We start from the raw sequence: 24,622 nt of genomic DNA on the forward strand, positions 1-24,622 counted from the left end.
CATCTGGTTCCCCTTCTTCCCTTGTTGACAAGCAAGTCAACCGGCATCACTGTGTTCCTGGATAGACGTCTTTGATTTGATCAAAAGACGTGCTTCAGTGTCCATCTAGAACTTTAAGGTTTGTTTTGTCCTGCCAATTTTCAACCTTAATAGCCACTATAGAAAATTATTAAATTATGTGCAATGCCTCATAGAATCACATGCATAAAAAATCACTCGTCATGTGTGTTAAACTCTGTGCTTTCAGAAAAGAGCACTGACATGCTATTTAACCATCGGAAAAGACTTTGGAGAGTAATCTCTTCACAGGTACACTCTACTCCTGTGAAACACAAACTTTGGAGAAAGTACCGTTGTGTGAAAACCCTGGTCTGGTTTAAGGTCTCCTTGTGTAGTGCATATGAAGAGAATGCAGACCAAGTGTTTCTGTGAGTGCTCTACAGTATAGGAGGTTAAGAATTTCAAAACTCTAGCACTCTTGGAGTATTGCTGGCCTCTTTAATTTATGAGGAGCTGTGGGGAGCTTTGAATATACCCATCCATCTATTTTCGACAGCATTTATTATGATTCGGGTCACAGGTGCTGGAGCCTATTCCAGCTCACATCTGGGACTGGTTACAACAGGGCACGTAGGCACACACACGCTCACACACACTCATATCTAAACATATGAACAATGCATCATTTTGGAAAAACAAAAACCTCAACTGTACTGTCATGTTATATCATATAGAACAAAATAAATCAAATTTTGGTTTTGTATTTAATGACACACTGATGACCTTTGACCATTCAACATATCTGTGTAATATTTCAATAGCTTATCACACCAAGGTTCCATTTTCCGCTATTCTATTTTTTAGTCAGCAGCGGTCACACAGCTTTTTAATACTTGTCTTTAAGTTGAAGGCTTCAATGGGGTCTTCCGGTGGGCACCCTCCTTCTATGGTATTTCAATGATAGGCCCACATCACCTCCAGAGGGCTCATCAGCCGTCTATCTCTTATTGAAATCACCTCTAATGTGTATTTTCTGGATTTCCCTGATATATCAGTCACACTTCAGATTAAAAGGTGCTGCCTCCTTTAAAAAGTTATAATACTGGTGAAAAAAAAAAAAGAAAGACAGGGATGCAGCAGCCCTGCAACTGTTATATTATTACAAATGTTTTTGTTAATTTATCAATGCCAGCCACTTAGAGGAATAGGCTGAACAATCAAATGCTCTTTCAGTGTAAGCAGTAAACAGTGTAAGAAATCTGCAATTTTAAAAGATAAAAGAAAAAAGTAAATTTGTTGAAGTATGTATTTATTTCGTATTTTATTTTATAATACTTGAAGTTCCACATTTTCCTCCTCTGTACCCGATCACCTGCTTTCAGCACTAAAGAATTGATACTGTGCTCTGTGTTTCTGTCCACAATTATTTTTATGCACTAAAAAGACTTATACCAATAACACTAATTTTGATACATACAAATTTCCCCCAAAAAGCATAGCAGATATATTACCTATATATCCCAATATTGCATTTTCCCTTAAAGTTACATGTAATTAATGGCAATTTTCTATTCTTCTAAATTCAAATGTCTAGTTCCTGATCGTAAAACGGCCACAAGAGGGCAGCAGGACACAAGTACCAATACCTTGAGTTAAGGCCAGGTATCGGCTGATATCGGTAACTGGTATCGGTACTTGCCCATCCCTACTTTTGGTAGATAATCTCTAATGAACTATGTGAGTTGTTAGTGGTTACTTAATTTTTTCCCTTTCACCTTAAAGCCACCATTAAAATGACTCTACAGTCAGGCTTCGTCCTTTATCATGTGTCCCCTTGTTTATGAGATCAACAACATTGAAATGAAGTCAAACCATTATAAAGTTAAAGTAAAAAAAAAAATGCTGTACAGATGACTGAATACAGTCACTGCTGTGTTTTATGATTTTATTGCATTCTCTGCAATCTAAATATCTAAGGGTCATTAGTGGTTGTGACACTGTGATAGGATAAAAGCACAGCAAGCACAGCATAGTCATTGTGAGCATTGTTGCCTGCAGAAGGGAATCCACTCAAACAGTGAAGAGACTACCAGTAGCTTAACTGGATTTTGAAAACACATTAACTCTTTGTAACAGATCACAAATGTTTACATAACTAGCTTTTATTATGAGTGAAATCATTAAAAAGGAAGATGTTTTTAAATGAATGTTTATTTTTTTTAACAAGAAATATACAGTTTGGGTTTGGAATTCATATACAAACAATAATTTAATCATTAAAAAAAAGTCAACCAAACACAAACAGTGGAGTTTTTACAAAATGGAGCAATATTAAGATGAAAATGCAAGTTACAATTACAAGTACCAGGACTGCATAACAATGGCGCACCAATGAATCCACTATATTAATGACAAGGAAAGAAATGAACAGAAAACAAGACCAAATACCATAATTGGTGGGGGCCGAAAGTAGAAATATATAAGAACACCCAGTGTGAAACGTACTCGAATTTCAGCATTGTACTTTATTTCTTCTGCTTTGCAGTGGATTTAAGGCAGTCTGTAAGGCAGAGGGTATTCAATGTGCCACCAAAATTATTTTATTACCCGGCCAATATTTACACTCTAGTAACTTAAAATGACTCAGATTTCCAAACTCACAACAACCCTTTGTGACACTGCGATTGTTGGCATCTTCCCATTACTAATAACACATTTTTGTGCTCAAGTGCATGTGCAAAAAGCAGGTGGTGAGCAAATATAGGCATCGGACAGGACTTTTTGACACACTTACACATGCACACCCACATACGTCATGAGAGCATGGATCTGCGGCGCGTTAACCTAGCTGGCCGTCATTTGCAGTACTACAGTCATCTGTGTCAGTGCGAGCCCCCAAAAGCAAACAAGTGGCAAGGCCATGTCCTTAGCGGAGGTGTTTGTGGCTGCCGATGGGCTTTCAGACAATATTTACTTGACAAATACAATGCAATGGAGGGGGTGCTGCAGAAAAAAAAGTTGCTAATACTTTTCCATCTGATTGCCACATCAATGGGCCACTTCATTCATTAGTGGCACAGTACATGAATGTAGTATTTAGTAAAAACATAATTGGATATTATTCTAGGGGGAGTTTTCCGAATACATTTGCAAGGAAGCTTTGTTGTATCACTTTGGGGAACTTACATACACCAGTAATCTTCTCTCAATGTTTTTTTTTTCCTTTACAGCTTTACAATGTCTCTATCACTCACTGATGGAGCCTTGACAAAGTCTGCTCCTTACAGTCAAAGGAAAAGGCAATCTCAGACAGCTATTCATCAAGAACTTCGAAAAAGAAACAAATAAGAAGAGGAAGGGTTTGGCTCAGGTTAAGGAAAGAAAAAAACATCTGCACTGGAATGGACTTTGGTCTGGAGACAAAACCCCACATAGCTACAGACTACTTCCATGCTCATCATATCAGATATTTTGAAAACACCAATATGGCGTATGCGACAGCTAATATATTTAAACATATACATAATTTATTTTTTAGAATATGTGAAGAACAGATGCACTCAAGGAAAATCAGTCAATTTGTGCAGGATTGGGAGAAGCAATACCTGATGTGTTTGACTAGAGCTAATCAAGTCTCAAGTCAATATTGATTGAGAATGTACAATGTGTTTATATCCCAATTGATATGGATTTGAAGTCATTAGAGAAAAGAACATTCATTTGGCTCGGCAGTTGATCCTTTTCCAAACCCTACAGTGCAATGGGATTACCAGTCTTTTGAGTTCACATTAGAAAAGCTTCCAAAGCAACACCGTTCACAACAAAGGCCGTGTTGACTGTGTGCACAGCAACTAAGGTTCTGTATTGTCCTCCTTTGCGTATTCCTCTACAAGAGTCTCGTAAGAGTGACTGTGTTCTGAAACATCACTGGCAAAAACCGAGCCGTCCGACTCAGAACTCCGCTCCTCCTTGGAGACGGTTTCAATGTTTTCATCACATGTTGTTATCGATAGTTTTGCTTTGGAATCATCGTCATCCTCCTCCTCCAGATTATTGCCAAGAAAGTTTTCCTCATCAATGAAAGTAATGTTTGCATTTTGGAATGTTAGAGAATGGTATTCTTTCGAATCCCACGTCCTCCGAGCAGTTCTCCCACAATCTCCCACACCTCCGCTCTCCTGATCCACGTCTTTGTCAAGCTGGTTTTCATATACTTGGCCCTGGTCAAGTTCCCTGTCCCTGTCAGCGTGATCCTCTGTTAGCAGCAAACCATTGTCAGAGCCCAGGAGGTAGTTTTTGGACTTGGAAAAGGCAACTGTGACACGGTCACTAAAGCTATATCTTCTCTTCTGGCGTGGTGAACGGTCTAAACTGAGGATGGTGTGGCCGTTAAACATGGGAGATTCATTGCAGCTCTTGGAGCGAGCCATGTCTTTTGCTTTTGCTTCGTCGTTGTCTGCCCTGGCGTCGAGTCTCTCTGCGTTTTTAGTGCCAATCTGCTTGATCAGGTCGTTGTAGCCTTCCTGCTTCTTGGACAGGAAGCGGAAGATGTTGACGTCGTTGGGAGTGGGCGGCAGACGAAGCGCAGCTTTGTGAGACTCTTTATAGAGCCTCAGCTCATCGAGGGATAGTTTGCGGAGCTTGCGTCGTTTCTTTAGCGCTTTGTGAGCCTCGATCACCATTCGCACTTTCCAGTTGAAGAATAAAGAAAGCCAAGCCAGACCTAGATAAATCCAGACCTCCACAAAGTAGCGGTATAGAGTCGGGTACTCTTTGGTGGGTTCTACACCTGAAAGGAAACAGAAAAACAAGAAGTGTAAGCAACAACAAAGTATTGGAATTAACAACTGCCATAATGAAACTGAACGATGAACGTTACATTGGACCATTAATTATAATTGTTTTAATTCTGTATGGGTAGAAAACAAAACAAAAAAATCTCGCTTTTGAACTCGTACTTAAAAAATTTATACATAATGACATAATATTCTAAGTCCAATCTTTTTTTTCTTCTTTTTTTTTGATGGGGTGATCGGGGATTGAACCCACGTCCTCTGGTTTGGAAACGCATAGTATTTATTACCAGTGAGCTAAACCTCTGGGCCGCCTATATAGCTAAGGACCTTATTTGAACGGTCAGGAAGTGAGGTACGTATCTCGCTGACCTACTTTTTCTTTTAAAAAATGCTTTAAAACTCACAAACATCTCTATTCTTCTATTATTAGGCATGTTTAGCACAAGAATGTTAACTATAACTTTAACGTGTGATTTAATGTTTTGAAATGTCAGGAATATCCATTTGTATCAAGACATGTTTAAATGTAATAAGGGATTCTTTAGACGAATGGATAATTACGAGCCAATTACCTCCCTCATCTTGTAATGATGCTAACAAGGATAAGCCTAAGCATACAGTAATTTCTGGACTATAAGGCCCACCTGACTATAAGCCGCGCTAGCTAAATTTGGGGAATACTCGAGTTTGCTACACATACAAGCTGCACCCGACTGTAAGTCGCAGGTGTTTTAATGTTACCGTTAAGGGTTCCAACTACTTTCTTTTCCATAATGAGGGCGCAAATTGTCTTGCTCTCGTTTTGTCGCCTACTATATTTGGGCTCACTTAGTTTGTTTTGCTCTGCCTTCACACTCTTGCGCTTCTTTTATAGTGCGCCCCATTGTAATCTGATGATAAGCCGCAACTTTGTATTAGTTACCTTCATTGATACTTTCAAAGTATTAATCATTAAAGGTTGTTTTTGAATTTACAAAAGCAAAATAAGAGCTCTGGTCTTAACAGTGTTGTTTTCATTCCAAATTAAAACAACAGGGCTAATGGTTTGGGGCAGAATGTTTGTTGTTTGTTTCTGGCAAGGAATGGATGAGCTTGTGAGGTTTGTGAAGATTTAACTGTATTAACGCGCGGGAAAACTCAAAACTTCTGTTAAAAAGGCTAAATGATTACAGCATTAAGTGGACTTTAAACGTTATCCGGCAGCAGCAGTATACATTCTCTGATTAATAGGAAATCAAACATACCTGCTACCAAGTCACCAAATCCAATTGTAGTTAAGGTGACAAATGAGAAGTACAAGCCTTCAATATATGACCAACCCTCCTGGTACATAAACACAAATGGTGGAAGGACTAGATGAATCAGCAACCCCCAGAGAAGAAAAATGGCCGTACAGGTAAACTGAGCCTTTCTCTGGAACAGAAACAACAAAACATCTGTTCAGGTGAGGTTCTGTAATGGAGATGTGCAGTCTTTTGCATTGACAGATAATAAAGAAAATATGAAGTTACCAGTGAAAATCCTTTCTTGGTAAGATAATGACCAAAGTGCTTGGCTCGTCCACCAAAGAACTTCCCAAGCTCACTGATCCAGGTAAGACACAAAGGCACGCCAAAAAGCCCATAGAAGATGCAAAATCCACGTCCCACTTCCGTTTTGGGAGCAATGTTGCCATATCCTTAAAAATAAAGAGTACAAATAAATTTAATTAAATACTTGGGATAATTGAACTAAACTTGACTTGCAACCACCACCTTGGTAACTTTTGTCCAACAAGTTTACATCACCTTAAGATAAGATTAGTTACCTATCGTAGTTATGACTGTGGCAGCAAAGATGACGGCATTTGGCCAGTTCCAGTTGTTGAAGGTCTTGTTGCCAGTTATAGTGACTCCTTGGTCAGCAGCTTCAGAAACTATCTAGACAAACAGGACAAAAAGTATGTTAGATCAATCCTGTTCTAAGGTCTGAGTGAATTGTGAAAAATATTTCAACAAAAATAAAATAATCCATTTGTTACGTTGAAAACCATATGTATTTCGTGTGTGTTTATATTTTCTCCGCCGTATACTTCCTGTGGAAAATGTTGACGTATCTGAGTCACTACAGATAAGATGAATTGATGCTACGGCCCATTTAGCTTCAAATCTTCATTCTAACCACTGCTTACAAAAAGGAAGGAGAGTGCAACATCCCTTAACAGCTTTCAGATTTTAGATTAAGAAGAAGTTATGCACAATGTGCACAATGTTTTAAGAAAGAACATTTACACGGCTTTGAAGGGGAGAACTTTTAGTTTGTAGTTCTGATTTGAAAAATTATCATTTGTGATGCCAATCCTAAAACTTTTCTGACACACATCATATGAATATTTGCCAAACTAAGCATAGTTTGAGGACATCTCTCACCTTCTTTCAGTGGGAAGGGCATGAATTGCATGTATTCATTTGATCTGCCAGATAAAAAAGTGCTGAATTTCATGAAAGACAAAACGCTGATTTGCAGAAATACAATAGGGGCAAAGTACAACCATTTCAAATATGGAAAATGGAGGTCAACATGCCCTCAAAAGTCATTCTACGATATATACCACACATCTAAAAATTAAACCGCTTTAATGGGAGTTGTCAAACTCGTGCAAGGTGGTATTACAAAGCTGATTATTGGGAGAACTGGATCTTCAATCAAACCAAGCGGTGTGGATTGATTCCCTTTAGGTTGATCTTTAAAAATGACGGCCAGCTTATGGCATGGCACTGCAATAGTCTGTGACACTGGGACATTCAGTTGGGGACAAGCAGGATTGTTAAGCAGTCTATACAAAAATATTTGTAATGTCAAAATTTTGTGACGGAGCCCACAAATCATACTAAACAAAAGGCCAAGTGCGCTCTGTTGATTAGTGTACCAACAGCGCACACCACACCAAAAGTCTTGTCTGATGAAAGTCAACCAACATAGAACCTGGACTATACTGTCATAGACATCTGCAGCGAGGCTGCTAACTCCATTGTGGTGCTAATTTCTGGTCAACACGTCTGCTCGGGTGACCAGATGTCCGAGTTTTACCAGCTGAGTCCCTGTTTTGAGCCTTGTGTCCTGAGATTTCTCCAGCCCCTTTGTTTTGACCCGACATTTAAACAGGTCCCGTTTTTCTTTTTCTTTTTTTAAAGTCCGGACACTAAGCCAATTGTTTAGGCTATGCGTATGTCAATCACACAGTTGCCACAGCGATTCATACAACTCATCTAATCATCAACAGGTGTGTTTTCGTCATACCGGAACTAGAACTACTTCCTGCGTCCGTGTCTAGGAAGCATAGGAAATGTAGTTCTAGTAGTGGTCGCTGGTAAGACTCAACGCATGTTGAGCTTTTCTGACGGCATAATTCGAATATTACAATGTGGGACGGCGAAAGATAAACGGCACAGCCAACTTCCAATAGCTGCTGGTACCGAGCAAAAACGGTTGGATAATGGTGAGTGCATTGATTTGTTTAGCGATGTTGAACTGTCAATCATGATAACATTTAGCATTAGCTAAAGCAATAACACAATCACTGGTCACTAGATTAACTAGCGATAGCATTTGCTAAAATAGTTCTGGTGAGAATTCATTGTGCATTTGATTTTTTGTGTAGTGTCCCGGTTTTTAATTTTGAAAATCTGGTCACTAATTTCTCCCTGTTATTTTTATTGTGTTCTCGACTTCAGGTAAAGGTTGTCCATTTCTCAATTCACCTTGAGCCTTTACAAAGCACAGAGAGATAATTAATATAAAACTTGAAACCAGGTGCAGTCAACAAAATTCCAGCAGGGAACCGTTGAGTCGCCCACAGAAGACAAAGACACCTGGATGTGCTGTATAATTATTGCAATTATTTATCCAAACATTTGTAAATGTTAACCACCAGCTTGCACAAACAAAAATACTCAAACCAACCCTCAATTTAGGCAAGTTATTATAGTAATATAGTGTTGTTTTTATCAAGTGATGGCTCATGTAAAAGGAAGTGAGGATAAGTTCAGAGCAAAACGAGCGTGGAGACAGGAGGGAGCAACATTGCCAAAGCACATCTGCAGTGTTAACAGTGCTTTAAAAACAAGACATTTTGTTTGTGTTTCTGTAATGTTCAGCAAACAGAAAACGTTATTAAAGCTTTTACTAGTCACACAGAGATGCAAAAATGCCTTGAATAGACTGTCATTTGCATAATGTACCCTTTTACATGCACACATTTAAGCTGCTGATCGTCCGGGTCTTAAGTTTGATGTTTACATAATACTGTGTATATATATATACTGTACACATGTGAAAATATAGCTCAGCAACTCGATTTTGAGATAATCAAATGTCACAGTCATTGGTTGGAGTGATAAATATGCGCAACATTTTTATTAACTCATTCACTGCCATTGACGGCTATAGACGTAAAAAATTCATTTGAACTATTTCTATTAGTTTCACATTTTTTCCCACTTTTGTTAAGAAGAGTATGAAAACCTATAATTTTTTTGATAATAATCATAATAAAAATGTTGGTTAATTGTGAGTAACCATTGAAGTCATGCAATTAATTACAATTAAACATTTTAATCGTCTGACGCCCCTAATTTTTAATAATATTTTCTTCTTTCTTTTTTTTAATTAGGGGCATCAGGCGATTAAATTTTTTTATTTATTTTTTAATCACATGACTTCAATAGTTAACTCACGATTAATCACAAATTTTATGTCTGTTTAAATGTACAATATATTTGTTTCTAGGTTTTCATACTCTTGTTAACAAAAGTGGAAAAAAATGTGAAACTAATAGAAATAGTTCAAATGAGTTTTTGACGTCTATAGCCGTCAATGGGAGTGAATGAGTTAATTATGAGCATTAATGGAGGGCTTGTCAAACAATCAGCTCGCCACATAACTCGTTTTGCTTCTGGTAGTCCTCCATGTCACGAGTCTTGGCGACCAGTGCTTTAGGACACAAATGACAAACAGGCATAGGTAGCATGATCAACAATACCTAAAGTGTGAGCTATGTTGATATTAGTATTTAACAATGTGTATTTTCCCCTGAAAATGAGGTTAATTGTGACTGGGCTAAAATTGCAAAGAAAGGATTCCTTGATAATATTAAAGAACTGAAACCATCGCCAAATTGCAGGCTTAGCAGTCTGCTGCTGCCATTCTGATAACCAAAGAACTGTAAAAACCACAATGACAAACTCCAACTGTTATCTGGCAGCTGGCAGCCGAGCACACCACTCCATTGCGAGGTATTTTTCCACTTACAGCATATGAGCATGACAGAGCCAAGGAGCAACAGCTGCCCGTAGGCAAGATCAACCAAGTCATAAACAGTGAAGTCACTCATGCTCTCTCAATATAATTTGGTATTGATTTCAGGGTCCGAGGTTGGTGGCTTGCAAATACCAAGCAATGTTAGCGGCTTAACTGAATGTGCTGCTGAAAATCCTGCCTAAAAAATTGCAATCTGGAAAACCTAGGTGGTATGATTGGTTGTATTTCTTAACCAGACTTTTGTTACTGAACATAAATGCATAAAGCAGACAAAGCAGTATTATGTCATGTTTACTGCTTTGTTTCTACATTAAAGTCACCAAAAAAGGTGGTAGGCAGAGCATATGTAGCTATGCCATAAACACGTTTGGCTGCTTTTAAAGTCTCTCGTTAAATGTTATGCGATTACAAGACTTGTCCAATTAACACCACATGAGCAATAGCTGCTCTTCCTTGTTAATCCTTTGTTTGAGCTAGCTAACATTTAAATAGGAGATTCTCAACTGGTGGGTCAAAACGCAAAAGTTGGTGGCGGATACTTTATAGGTAGGTAAAAAATGACATGGGGTCCTTCCTTACTGACATTATTGTATTGTATGTAATAATGATTTATTGTTTTCCATTTGTTTATTTACGACTGATTACTACTGCTGTAGTGCAGGTTAGTGGTACGCATTCCAGCACATTTTTACCACTAAAAACATAACACACACTCACACACTCACACACACACACACACACACACACACACACACACACACACACACACACACACACACACACACACACACACACACACACACACACACACACACACACACACACACACACACACACACACACACACACACACACACACACTCAACCTCCTCAACCTGCACACACAGTCACAGCTTTAGGACTATTAAGTCAGATATGCACACACACCCTTACAAAACAGGTGTATCGCGCATGCATTGGATAATATAAACATGTGGCTTAACTTTAGGAGAGATGAGGCGGTGTGTGTGCATTTTTCTATATGCGACGGCAGTGTCCTTCCACTCGCTTGTGCATTTGTCACGACCCCAAAACGCCAACCGAACCAAACGGGACTTATTTGTTGGTGGCAACTGATCGGATAATGACCAAATAGAACACACTAGCAGAACGACAATGCCAGCTTTTGTTTTAACCCAACCACAAGTGATGAGAAGGCGCAACTATCATTTCCCAAATTCTTCTGAATACAATGTCTGTTTTTCTGAGAAAGCGAGAGGCATGAGAGAAAATTAAGGTCAAATCACAGACTCAGAAGTAATTAATGCATGAAAAGAGAAAGAAAGAATGTGATTGAAAGTCACGCTTTGCTATTTCAAGCCACGTAGGGACATGAAAAAGTTCACTCGTACAGAAAACAGTGTGTTAGTTTATTCACTGTAGAAGTTTCACTCTGACCACGGGCTATGTTTAATGAAAATCAGACGGTAGCATTGATAAACACATCAAGTGTTTACAGGCTTTACTTGGCCTTTCAAATGTGATCAACCAATCAATGTGATGTGTGGCTGGACATTGCTGTGTACAAATGTTTAAAAATCAGAGATTACATCATGGTAGGTGATTCATTCAAGCTTGGTGGGAGAGTCCCAGTCATTTCATATGCCATAAACATATGTCCCTTTTTCCTGGAGAAAAAAACTCTTCATTTCCTTTCAATATGGTTCTCAAGCTGTCACACTGCCCATTATGTCCACCAAGTATGTGCTCAATGGGGGTGTTGTATTGTGGATTTCATGCATGAATTTAACGGACACTGGCCCTATTGTTAAACGTATGTCATTGTTCAGAAGACATTGCATTTAAGTCTGCAGATTGTAGGAATATTGGAAAAAACATTCAATTTTTTTTGTCACTGTAAAAAATATATACAGTCGTCAATATGCAAATGATGTTGTCATTCAACTTTCTGGAAGCTACCTTGTGCATATTTCAAGCAACTAACAGGATGCTTGCATAATGATCATTTATTTGCATTATAAAGATAACGAACACCGCCCATGCTTTACTTGAACTTTTATGACAGCTACTTAAGTGTTTACATCGATGGGATCATAAACAGTAACCACTTTAACTAACCTGATGTGAATGGTAAACTTGAAGTTCAAAGTTTTCTTACACACACACACACACACACACATTCTAAACGGGAGCAGGACGACAGGTGTCTTTTTCACCAGGAGCGGGACGGGAGAGGATTTTTTTTCCCATAACAGAAAGAAAAAAAGAAAGAATACACATTTAAATATACGTAGTAGTAGTAGTATGTAAAGATCATACGCCACATGCCTCTGCAACAGGTGTCTGGCAGGAGAACAAACAAGATGACACTTTCATTTTGATGTCAAAAGTCGCACTGGGAACTCTCCGGAAACACTCATACTACAAGTCCTTAGCTCTTCACAGCAAATTGACATCACACTTCCAACATTTTTATGTGCTTCATATTCCCATTCAATTGAGGCCTTTGTGGGGATTAGGCTGTTACTGAAGTGCAAGGAAAGGGGGGAGGTTCATGGGTATATCCTTTTCAGTCCCCTCAAACACAAAAAGCAAAGGCAAAGAAAAAAAAAAGGGGGGGGATGGGTAAAGTAATAAATCTCCCAAATACTGATGTGGGCCCATACTGTGGGACATGTTCAGACATGCTTCCTGTTTTATCTCAAAACTTAAAAACAAAAAACAAAAGTAAAAACTAAATGTTGAAAAGTAAAAACACATTTCATCTTGGTGGAAGAAAGCACTATGAGAAAAACACCTGTTGAAAGGAATGCTACACTTCTAATGTATTCATTGGCGGGAGAGGTCAGTAGTTCTCGCTTTACTAGCCAAGCAGTTCTGACATTGGCAACTTTGGACATTGCAATAGAACACCTTGTACTGCACATTTTTAAAGCTGAGATTACACAGGGCAACTTCTTCCATGCACCAATGGTAAAATGCTGACTATCAGGTTTACAAGAACACAACATTGGCATAAAGAAATTATTATGTTGGCATGGACACAAGCACCAGATAACGTGAATGGTATCAAGTTAGGGATGATTGAAAATGTATGGCTCTACAACAGGGTTTACAAACTTTTACAGCATTGACTCAAAGTAGAATTTGGATCCAAACTTACTAAAAAAAACAACATTAATTGTCATAAGCTCGACCTACACTGTACAGAATTAAGAAAAAATATGTAAAAATGTCTGAAAATCCTATAAAAGCAAAACAAAAGCCTAGTATTGAACACAATTTGCCCTGAAATTCCATCTGTCTGTGTCTGTCTGTCTGTCTGTCTGTCTGTCTGACTCTATTTAGATATTTACTGTATTAAGTTGTGCAAAGCAAATATTTAAATTAAGTATAAGCAACTGTTGTTCAATTTATATTCGGTTGGAATTTGGTATAGAAAATGCTTGGATCATCTGTTAAAAAGGAAAACAAATTGCAATATGGCTGCAGATTCTCTGCCAAGAATCAGATTTTTTTTTAAAAACATGCTTGAATTTCCATCCCTTTATTCAAAAACAGGACATTAATTAAAAATTTACAGTGATCAAACATTAATTATGATTCAGTGACTGGTTTAGTCCATAATGTGTCATAAAATAAGGGAGGGGACAGGGTTCAAAGTGATGATAGACCAGAAACAGATGATAGACTTGAAAGGATTGAAGGAGAGCAGTTTGCTACTTGCTCTGATCAGATTTGTGTGGAAAGTAAAAGACACATGACTTGCCTTCATCTATCGGTCTCATTATAGCGCACTTCCAAAGAGTTGTTTTCCAAAGTAAAATCAATTGTTTAATTTTGATTCAACAAAAAGATAATCAGTTTTTGTATCATTATAATATTTACAGTTGAGAGGATGAAATTACGGCATTTGCACAATAAAAAAGAAAAGAAAAAAGAAGCTACCTAAATAAATAATCCATTATCAAAAATATGTATTGATTAATTTGCTAATTGATTAGTTGTCGATTAATTGTTGCACATCTAGTAGTGCAACAATTGTTATGGATGGTGAAAATACTGCTTATAGGGACCATGAAGGCTTGTGTCATCTCAAGTAAACCCTGACCTACAGTAATGTATATATTTCAAAATGTAACCCTGGGGCTGCAAAATTCAGCCCTGCAGCCACATTAGCAATGGCAGCGTTAATCCATAGGATGACATGACATGACATCACTTAACTCCTCAGCGGTTTCCCTTAACTTGAGAATTTAGAAGTGCATTCTTCTCTCGCGTCATAAAGTAAAGTGTCGGCTGAATGAGTGACTTATTCATACCTGTAATATTTTGTTCAAGTCATCTTTCGTCAGACAGGGGTAGTCCTTAAGTATTTTTTCCTTCTGTAGTCTATAGTGCAATGCTGCCTGCTTCCAATTGGACTCCTCCAGGACTTGAAAAATAGCTGCCCCGATGGACAGGTAGAAAATAATCGCAGAAGTCAACAAGGGGCCTTTATCCACCATACTGGTGTGCAGTGACTCAAAGTGGGGGATAAGAGGAGGAAAGTTGGGAGGGGGAGGCTGACAGCAGCGGCAATAAGAGTGCAGCTCAAGCAGTCATTGTTGGAGAATGCTCCGCGTCTTCTTGTTCCACGCAAGGTTTATGGAGAGCCGACGCGCGCCACAGTTAACAGCATTTGTCCTCGCGACATAGCCAAAAAGGCTAACATGGGTAGTAAAATGTCCCCGGCAAATAAAGTGCGGCTGCACTGCTATTGTTTCCACGTGCGGCAGGAGAAATAAGGAGAAGCCGGAGTAGGGGAGTGGAGGTCTTGACAAGATCCGCCCAGAAAGAGAGGAGGGAAAAGGCTCGACCGCGGCCACGAGGAGGAGTCGGGGTGTCAACTTTACTTTTACTTTGACCCCTTTCCCGTTTTGGCTGCTTTGGACGACTACTTGTCGTATAAAGGTGTACGCTGCACAGTGAGTAGACGCGCAAGAGCAGTCGGGAACAGTCAAGTGTAATTTTTAGACGGAATAGAGGCGGCAAAAAGTACCTGCACTAGTGGTACAGATAATCTGTTTTGGTATCTTAAACCAACTTTACACTTTTCCCCGTTTTAATAACTTGGTGCTCGTACTAAAAGGGAGGTGGGGAAACAAAATACATCACATGAATGCATATTGTTTTTTAACCTAGAGTCAAAATGGCGGTCTTACTCGGTGAAATGATGCTGTCAGCTCATTGAAAAGCATTGGACTTTCGATTGTTGTCATCTGATTTGTGAGGATTATTGTCATTTCAAAATTAGATGAAATGTCATTTGATTACTACAATCAGCAATATAATATGTGTTTGTTTTCATCGTTTAAAGGAAAAATTTGCATTGTGGGGATATCAGAAATGCCCTAATGTTTGGAATTGTCCATAGAGAAGTTGAGAAACAAACATGCTAAATTAGCTAATAACTACTGGTATATATGCACTTGTAGGGCTGACACAGGGCACAACACATTGATCACAAATTACTCTTGCCGCCCAGGGGTGTCAAACATAAGGCCCGCGCAGTCCAGAACCAACCCATCAGATGGTCCAATCTGGTTCATGAGGACAGAACAAAACAGAAAATGAACTGTTTTTGCTAGTTTGGTCCACTGGAGAGCACACTGAGGACCACACAAGTGCCATTCTGAAATTGTATTTGATGCAAAAAAAACACACTCATTTTTGCTAAGAAATTTCAGAGTACGCTGCAATGAGAAACATGTTCGGAAACATTAGATTCTATGCTTTAACATTTGCCACCTGCAAAATCACTTAGCCCGAGGCTTGGATCACTGAGAGCTGCAGAGACCTCTTAAAATACAATAGAATAGTGTTGTTAGTTAGGGATCATGTTGTTGTACACACAGCTGACATTTGTTCAGCCAGCATGGGATTTATTGCTGCTCCGTGACAGGTGTGCATGTGAGCATTAATGGTTGGCTGCATATGTGCCCTGCGATTGACTGTCGACCAGTCCGGGGTGTAATCTGTGACCAAGAACAGAGTAAGTGGTAGACATTGGATGTTGGATTTGTAACTGCTATTGCTTCACTGCAAAAGGAAGAAGGCGGTGAGTTCAAATACAGTTCCTATTCCCAGATGTCTATCATACAAAATTATTTTTACTGACCTGGACAAAACAGTTTTAACTTGAACAATGACAATGGGTGTGTAGGCGATTTGTGGCATGTTAGCATTCATTCATTCTTGTCACACAAGTGTAAAACGAAGTAATTCACTGTTGAAGTTGTGTACCAATCTTGCAAGGGTCATTAAAGAAGCTTTCTAAAAACTACAACCTAGTATCACAGTATAGTACTGTAATGCTTAAGACCCGAAAACAGTCAGGAAACTATATGCGTGAATGTATTATTTTTGCACAAAATGTTCATTGGAGGCCAATCCTAAGTTGTTAATGCATGTTGAATTGATGTTTCTTCTAAACCGCATCCTGAGCCACTTTTCTTTGTTTTAAATGTTCATTGAAATACACAACCCAGTGCATTTGTCTTCTTCGAAGGTTTCAAGAATATTTTACATGTTCAAGGGTGCATGTTTCGTCCCCTGCAAAATGTACCTTTAGGGCTACCTGGAGAGCTTCCTGAATATGTAGCGTTAAAGTAAAGAAGAGTACATAATACTAGGGCATTGTGAATATCAGCAAATGTCCACAGGCAGGCATTCTTTGCTACTGTCAATTGTAGAACTCTCTGTTTAGTTAGAAGTTGGAACCCCATGATCATCGCTGTCACAAGACTTCAATATACGCTTGTGGTGTAACTGTGCAAGTGAGCGTCTCTGAGAATTCACAGCTTGCAAGACAAGCAGACATTGCATCATCATCCCTGCTATTTAGTTTTCCTCAGGCACTTTTTTTTTGTGACTATGTCTAGTTATGCACACACGCGTTTATGTTTTTTTTTAATGCATTCAGAGGACAACTAATTCAGAAACTTGTGATGCTCTCTGATAAAATTGCACTCTAGCAATTTTTGATTTTCTAAGGCGGCATAAAGCTCTGATACAACAGACCTGAATTGCGGGTTGCATATGCGGGTTTTTAATCGCTGTCTAGTTGGAGCCCGAAAAATAGATCCGTGTGGAACTTTACTTCAATATTGTTCATACTTGACTGGATGTGTTCATTTAAAACAAGTTCAGGTGGATTTTCTCAGGCAACAAACACGTGAACCAACATGTGCGTCAACAAAAATGTCTCTCTTAATAATCAAAAATGTAAACAGGAAGTTGGCTGTACTCTATGATATCTAAGTTAAAAACCTGATTGTTTTAGATTCCAGTCACCTGAGAACAAGGTTGGATTAGATTTCATCATTACATTAAATGAAGCATTCCGAGGTCATTTGGAAGCATTTCAAGATCATCTCCTCCAGGCTGTCTTCACACCTTTGTGATTGTGACCTGCATTTATGGCACTATTTTGTATAGGTGTTTAAACTTTTGAAATGATACAAACACACAGGGCTACGGCAATGTATGAGATACAAATATACGTACAATGTTACAGTGTACTGATCCCTCTATGTCTTTATGCTAAACACATTTAAAAAAAATCCCCCAAACAAACTTATCTTATCATCCCACAAACATGCCTAAAGATGAACATTATAAAATGAATCTATAGCTGTCGTATTCTGTAGACAAAAAATGCAGGATTAAGAAGGATTTCACTTTCAATAATCTTCAGCAAAACTTGGCTGATCTTGAAAAAACTTACTGTTTTCATTCTTCTTTAAAATTTACACAGTCAAAGTAGTGTGCCGCCATCAAGTGCTGTCCCCCCTGGCGGGGAGTGGGCGGGTCTGCCCCTCTGTTGGCTGCTGGGTGGCGGCTGCGTCTTGGCCGTTCCCTGGGTCTCTTGGGGGGTGCTGCGTTGCGGGGCTTTCCCTGGTGTCGGGGGCGGCGCCGTTCCGGCGCGGTCCGTCGCTCTGGGCCCGGCGACGCGGTTCGGGGCCTGTGGGCCGCCGGGGTGCCCGGTGGTTCCCTCTCCCCTCCCCCTTCCTCCCCCTTGCTGCCTCTCCCTCCTCGCCTCTCCCCGCCCGTCCTCCGCCTCCCTGTCCCCTCTCCCTCGTCGCCCTTCCTCCTCCTCTCCCCCTCTCCTTGCGTCCCTGCCGCTGCCCCCTGCCCTTCTTGTCGTCCCCTTCCCTCCTCCCTTCCCCTTCCCCGGTACGCCTTCCTTCCCCTCCCCTGGGCCGGGGGCTCCATCCATGGCCCGGGTCTCGGTGCTATGGGGGCCGGCGGGGGTGGCTGGGGTTTGGTGTCGTGCCCGCCCCGCTCCGGTGGGCGTCCTGACACCTCGGGCGGGACCCAGTATCCGGGGGGCGAGCCCTATCGCCCCGCCGGACGGGTCCCATATGCCCGCCGGGGTCCTGGTGGGGTGGGTGGGGGCTTGGTGGGGTGGGTGGGGGCTTGGTGGGCCGGTGCGCCTCCTGCCCCCGCCCGGTTGGGGGGGGCCCCGCTGGTCACACCTCTTAACTCACTACACTAGGTTTGCACAATACACTTTTATAGACATATAGGGCACATAACACACTTTGGGGGGTGGGGTAGGGTGGAAACACCGTCTTCACCCTACAACTCCCCTCCAATTTTAATACACCACACAACTTGTGGGTGGGGGGGGGGCTTGTGGGGGTGCCATCGGTTGGGGGCCGCAGTATAGAGCAGTGCTGCGGTCCCCTGTCCGTGTCGCCACCCGCCCCCCCCCCCCCGCCCTATCTATTTTTTTTTAATGCACCACATACACTCAGCAACATGCTTGGGTGGCGGGTGGATCGGAGCGTGGGAATATCATTTCCATCGGCTCCGGTTCACCTGCTCCTAATTTTAATGCACCACACACACACACTTGTATATACACTGGGTGGGGTCACATTCACGGTTTAGGGGTAGAGTTCGCCAGTCCGCGAGCTGGCGGACTCAGTAACAGGGGTTAATTTTCACAAAGAACGCTGGGGTGACGACCGGGGCCTTCCCCCGCTGGGCCTGGGGTTCGGGGGTGTCGGCCGCCCTCCGGTGCCCCCATCTCCCCCTTCTGCCCCCGGTGTTCCGTCCTTCCACACGGCGGGGGGTGGGGTGGGCGCGGCTGCCCTCTCCGCTCCGCTGCCCGGCCCCTCTTCGGCGCCGGTGCCTGGGTGCGGGTGGTCCCCGGGGGCTGGGGGTCGGGGGTTGGGGGGCTGCCGGTTGGTCGGGGTGGGGTCGGGGGGGGGGCGGCTTTGTTGGGGGGGGGGGGCGGTGGTGGGGGTTGCGGGGTGGGGGGGTGCTGGGGGTGGGGGGTGTCTGGGGGATTGGGGGCATGGGGGCGGCTGGGGCTGGGTTGGGGTGGGTGGCGGGGGTGGATGGGGGGCGGGGGGTTGTGGGGGGGGCGGGGGTTGGGGCCGGTGGGGTGCCTGGTGGGCCTGCAGTGCCCCGTCCTGCTGCGTTGGGCCGGGGGCGCGGGCCGGGTTGGGGCGGGGGGCGCTCCTGCTCCTGGGTTTGCTCTCCGGCCGGTGGCCCTGGTGGGGCCCGGGGGTCGTCCTTTGGCGCTGCCGCGGCCTGGGGGGCCCTGAGGTGTTGCGCTTGCTCTGTTCCGGCGGGGGTCGACGGCTCCCCTCTTTGGTGGAGATTTTCATGCATGCCAGATCCACCACACCAGCATCTACCGAAACTCAGACACAATCTGTTTCCTCCTCAGGTTATTGAATCGGTGGAGGCTGGTGTCTCGGATCTCACGCGGCTTCGTCTGTCCTTCCTTCCTTTTCTCGGTCTCTCCGTTGGTCTCTTGAGGCCTCCCTGATTTTATGTTTTTTGGATTTGTTGGGGTCTGGATGTTTCTTGGGCTGGGGAGGAGTTCTGGTGGGGGGTGTCTGGTCGGTGCTGGATTTCACCTTCCTTGGTTTTCTTCGGTCCCCTCGGGTCTCCTGGTGTTCGATTTAGGTGAACGGTATGAGAATTTTTTTTTTCTAATAGGTTTTCTGGTGAGCTAACAAACACACGCACGCACGCACGCACGCACGCACGCACACACACATACTCACCCACACACAAAAAAAAAAAAAAATGTATGTATGTATGTATGTATATATGTATATATGTATGTATATATGTGTATATATATATATATATATATATTTAAAAAAAAAAAAAAAAAGAGCAATGATGATGACATTTCCGAATGAACAATACTGAGCTCTATAGAAAAAAAAGAAAAAAAAAAAAAATCAAGTGGCCAACAGTGAAATTACATCCAAAATAAACTGGAGGCAGAACAAATACATGCATACATTGAGAAATGTATTGTGACGAAAATGAAATGGTACATTAAGAGCACATATTTTGCATGTGCATGTATTTTGTCTATATCTTGAAAAGCATTTTTCTGGTCTAGGCCGTGTGGTCCTATGTAACCCCCAAAAAGCACTGATGAAAAATTGTGGCCCCCTTCAGCAGTTAATTTGCCTAATCCCTGTTTTATACCATATACATTTTCCCTGTGTAACCCAGATATTAATATATTATTATAGTCACCCACTAAGTTTCATCATTATTCTCAAACCTGTTTAAAACACTGAGAAAAAGAGCTTGTTGCCTCTTATACTCTGCTGCCACCCGCTGGCCGTTTTTGGTAATAACTACCATTGCTTTAAGCGACCTCTTCATGTCAGAAGCTGTATCAAAGCCTTATGTGTGCTCTAGCATAAAAAATAAAAAAAACAACGTATATATACGTTTTGAGCTTTGAGTTCATCGATGTTTAGTAGCATGCTTGAAGTACCTGCAGCATTATTGTATTCCCTTGAGGTTCTCAAAAGTAAGCTCTCTTGTAGAAAAAGGATATTTTATTGGTTTTATAATTATCTTTTGGTTAAAAACAGCTCATTGAGAAATCATAGTAAAGTTCACAAACAATAAAAATTTCATGAAGTAAGAAAAAAAAAGCATCGAGAAGTTCATACGATTTCATTCAAAAACTAACTGGCTCGTTCGTTGGTGAAACTGAGCCCTCCTCACTGTAGTGTACATGGGTGCCATATTATTAGCGAGGTGCAATGTGTCCACTTTGGTGATCCACGGCAACATAGTAAACTGTTTTTTTTGTGCGTTTGTTTCCTGTTGCCGTATGGAGTTTGTGACACGACTGGCAGAGCAAAAGCTATGGAAGCCCATGGGAGCAAAATTAGCCGCGGCGCAACGAAAGGGGGAAAAAAACATCGATGTTATATATTTTTTAATCGTCCACAACAAAACACTCGAATTGATTCAAAAAATCGATATATCGCCCAGCCCTAAAGCTAAAGTATTCTCGTTGCTGTCATAGGATCATGGATTGTCTTGCATGTGACACAGAGCTAAATCAATCTGCCGTAACAGAATGCAAGGTTTGTTCTTCTCGAATAAAAAATAAAACAACATTTGAGATCAGTATTATTTTGGGGTTTTAATGACATTGATTGATTTTCAAAATGGATGCATTGGTTGGGCACTTGGGGCTGTCATCATGAGCAGTGCATTCTTACCGACTATCAAAGTAGCCAAGTTAAGTCCTTTTGAGGTCACTGACTGGCGGATTTCCAGAGTTACAACTGACACACAAGATGCATTATTTTGCTTGGTGACAAAAAGTCTACAAATCTGAAAAACACTGCTATATTCTACAGTATGGAAAAAAATAATTCAGAATCATTGTCCTCTCTCTATCAGCATTTTCATTCATTTTGTAGCGTTAAATTAATGTTCAATTTCTTGCAAGGTTTTGGCAACCTCCTCACAATATGCCATCATACAAACATTGTGCATGTCAAGGCATCACGCTTTAATGCTTTAATCTTGACAGCGCTATATAGGTAATCTAACCTCCACCAAGGCGTAACTCTCCTCAACTCGTCTCTGTCTTCACTTACGATTGAAAAATCATGTCCTGCTACAGCGTGGTGGTAATGAGCTTTGCCAAGAAGGTGCCAAGCTTTTATTTGGGTCGGCAACAAATCTATGACCCATGTGCCATGTTTTGTGAGCTCCGTCTTGCTTTTGATTTATGTTTCGTTTACATGTTAATGGCATTTTGGAGCTTGAAAACATGATCATTTTAATATTAACACCTGGTGAGCAGTTTTTGTGCGCATAAGTGGGTTTTTTATTTTTGTTGTTTTTGTAGACCTCGTAGCATTTGCCCCTTTACGCGCGGTTGTGGGATGGGACATAGCCATATTCCAGCCAATTGAAGTGGTGATCCTCTCATTCCTATTAAAATCAGGTTGGTGGAAGCGCACAATGCGTGTTTATCGCAGAAACAAATTGGGTTCCAAGAGATGAGAGTGGCACATGCAAAGTGTGTTTATATATGTAAACGGCAAGATCTCCCCTTGTGGATGATGTACTTGGCCGCATATGAGATGGATAATTGAAGACCACCTTAGACCCCCCGATCATGCATCTATGTTTGACTCCCTCACAATTGTGATGTGGTCTTATAGGGGTGATATTACAATATTTTTAAGATGATAATGATAATAATCCGTTCAATTCGTTGTTTTCTACAAGAATTCAGATTGTCTGACGCTGTTGTCTTATTTATGAATGAAATACGATGACATCCACCACACACATTTGCGGAGCACTAAATCTATCTGTCTGCGCCCTAATCTAACCTACTAAAATCTCTCTACACCACCTGCACCCCTAGTTAGATCTGATTTTACAGAGTCTTATAGTCTTGTCTACTTTTTTTATCATTAAATCACAAACAGAGGGTGCAGAAAACTGGGATGGTTTGGGTCGGAATATTTACTTTTGCAATAAAATCATTTATTTAAAAAACAAACAAACCGTACCGTACCGTACAATGAAAAATTCTAAATGGCGAAATATCGGCAAAAACACAATAATCAACTAGATGATTACATAGAAAGATTACAAACTCTTTCACGGGCCAGATGCTTTGCTTCTCTGCCTTGTCCATCGTCCAGGTTTTAGGTCATTACACAGCAATTTTAGGTTAACTCCTATGTTTATTATTCATGTGAGATGGTGTCAATTCACTAGCATGTGCCCATAGACATCCATCCATTGGACTCAGCTGCTTGGTGTGGGGCTGCTCTTAAATTACTATAAACAACTTTTATGACCTTGCAAACTTCATGGGCAGTCCTTTCACTTGCACTCTGCGGCGACAGGTGTTTTGAATTTATGCAACCAATTCCATCACACTCCAATTGAACAGCTGGGAACACTACCCTTGTCCTGCTCTCTTTCTCTTCTTTGCCTGTCCTGTCTTCTCCTATCCTACATTGTACTGTTCTTCCCTCACTACTATCCTGCATAGAAGTGTACTCCATCAGGACAGTACAGGGAGTCCTCAAGTTACGTCGTACGTGACCAACGTTGTTTTGACTTTACGGTACCCGTGCCTAGTCCGTAGCACCTTCTTTTTCATTAATTTGCCACAGTAATCACGCCATATTAAAGTTATTTAAAGTTGTGTTGTTTCCTCCAGCAGCGGACGTCGAGCAGCAGGTCGGCTCGCCATCAGGTGTGTCACATTTCCGTGTTTAAGTTTGAATTAGCTCCGCTCTGCTGTCCATCAGCAATTAATGTCTGTGCGGAAACACCAAATATTGGTTCTGGGTCTTCTGGGTCGCGCAAATATGTTTTTTTAAATTACTGTTCAAAGTATTTTGATGTAAATATCCACTTTAACGGGGACATCCGACTTAAGTCGAAATTTGGGTTACATCGCCAGCGTAGGAACGGAACTCCGCCGTAACTTGAGGACTCCCTGTATTCATAATACTTATTGATAGTTTTCTCTACATCTGCTGTATTTACTTCTGTATTTACTTATTTTCTTTTTCTCCTCTCTTTTCTCACCTTAAAACTTGTTCTATCCGACTGCAAAGTTCAATAAATATCCATCATAACGCAAACGGTGGCAATCTATAAAACTCCACTTTTACACAGAAAAGCTGTTGTGACATAAAAGAGATAAAGATCCTCCATTCTGCATGCACAGCTTAACAGGACAGGTAAAAAAAAATGAGACTGAGCAGAGAGCATCCAAGTGAAGAATCACCATCTCAAGAAACCATCTGCACCAGGACCAGACCACAGGACACAATATGATAAAACATAAGTAAGACCTACGGACATAAATGAGGATAAGAAACAAAAAGTAATTCAGGCGGAATGGAGTAACGTGAGATAGGTAAAATGAGAAAAAAAAGGTAATATAAGGAAATATTAGTTCAAAGCTAAGTTCAATGGGTGGGTCTTAAGCCTGTTGTTAAAAGCAAGAAGATTCTCTGCAGCCCTGACGTTCTCCAACAGGTTGATCCACAAACGGGGGCCGTAGAACTGAAACACTGCCTCGCTGTGAGTGTGTGTCCTGACCCTCGGGATTATAAAGCGGCCAGAGCCAGAGGACTTCAATGCTTGTGAGGGTTTGGAGTGTACAATGAGTTTTGAGAGATAAGAAGGATCTAGACTGTGGGGGTATAGATCCC

General features: G+C 41.2%; 1 protein-coding gene across 1 annotated transcript; it reads right to left on the reverse strand.

Moving 5' to 3' along the window:
* Positions 1-2,233: 2,233 nt before the first annotated feature.
* Positions 2,234-14,876, reverse strand: LOC147163150 (potassium channel subfamily K member 5-like). Its single transcript, XM_086095626.1, has 5 exons — positions 14,417-14,876; positions 6,604-6,715; positions 6,308-6,474; positions 6,041-6,209; positions 2,234-4,789 (listed from the first exon to the last, which is right to left on the reverse strand). Exons 1-5 carry the CDS (start codon positions 14,600-14,602, stop codon positions 3,852-3,854), a joined length of 1,572 nt encoding a protein of 523 aa, XP_085951752.1. The 5' UTR covers positions 14,603-14,876; the 3' UTR covers positions 2,234-3,851.
* Positions 14,877-24,622: the final 9,746 nt, after the last annotated feature.

The sequence above is a fragment of the Leptonotus elevatus genome, chromosome 14, assembly GCF_054856555.1.
Source record: "Leptonotus elevatus isolate MCC_2025b chromosome 14, RoL_Lele_1.0, whole genome shotgun sequence".
Classification (NCBI taxonomy): Eukaryota; Metazoa; Chordata; class Actinopteri; order Syngnathiformes; family Syngnathidae; genus Leptonotus; species Leptonotus elevatus.

What these genes read in the sequence shown, in the direction of transcription:
- LOC147163150 (XM_086095626.1), bottom strand. Translation starts at nt 14,602, where the DNA reads ATGGTGGATAAAGGCCCCTTGTTGACTTCTGCGATTATTTTCTACCTG. An exon ending in CACAGTCATAACTACGATAG is followed by an intron (nt 6,475 to 6,603) that starts GTAACTAATCTT and finishes TTTATTTTTAAG; the next exon opens with GATATGGCAACATTGCTCCC. An exon ending in CCAAGAAAGGATTTTCACTG is followed by an intron (nt 6,210 to 6,307) that starts GTAACTTCATAT and finishes TTTCTGTTCCAG; the next exon opens with AGAAAGGCTCAGTTTACCTG.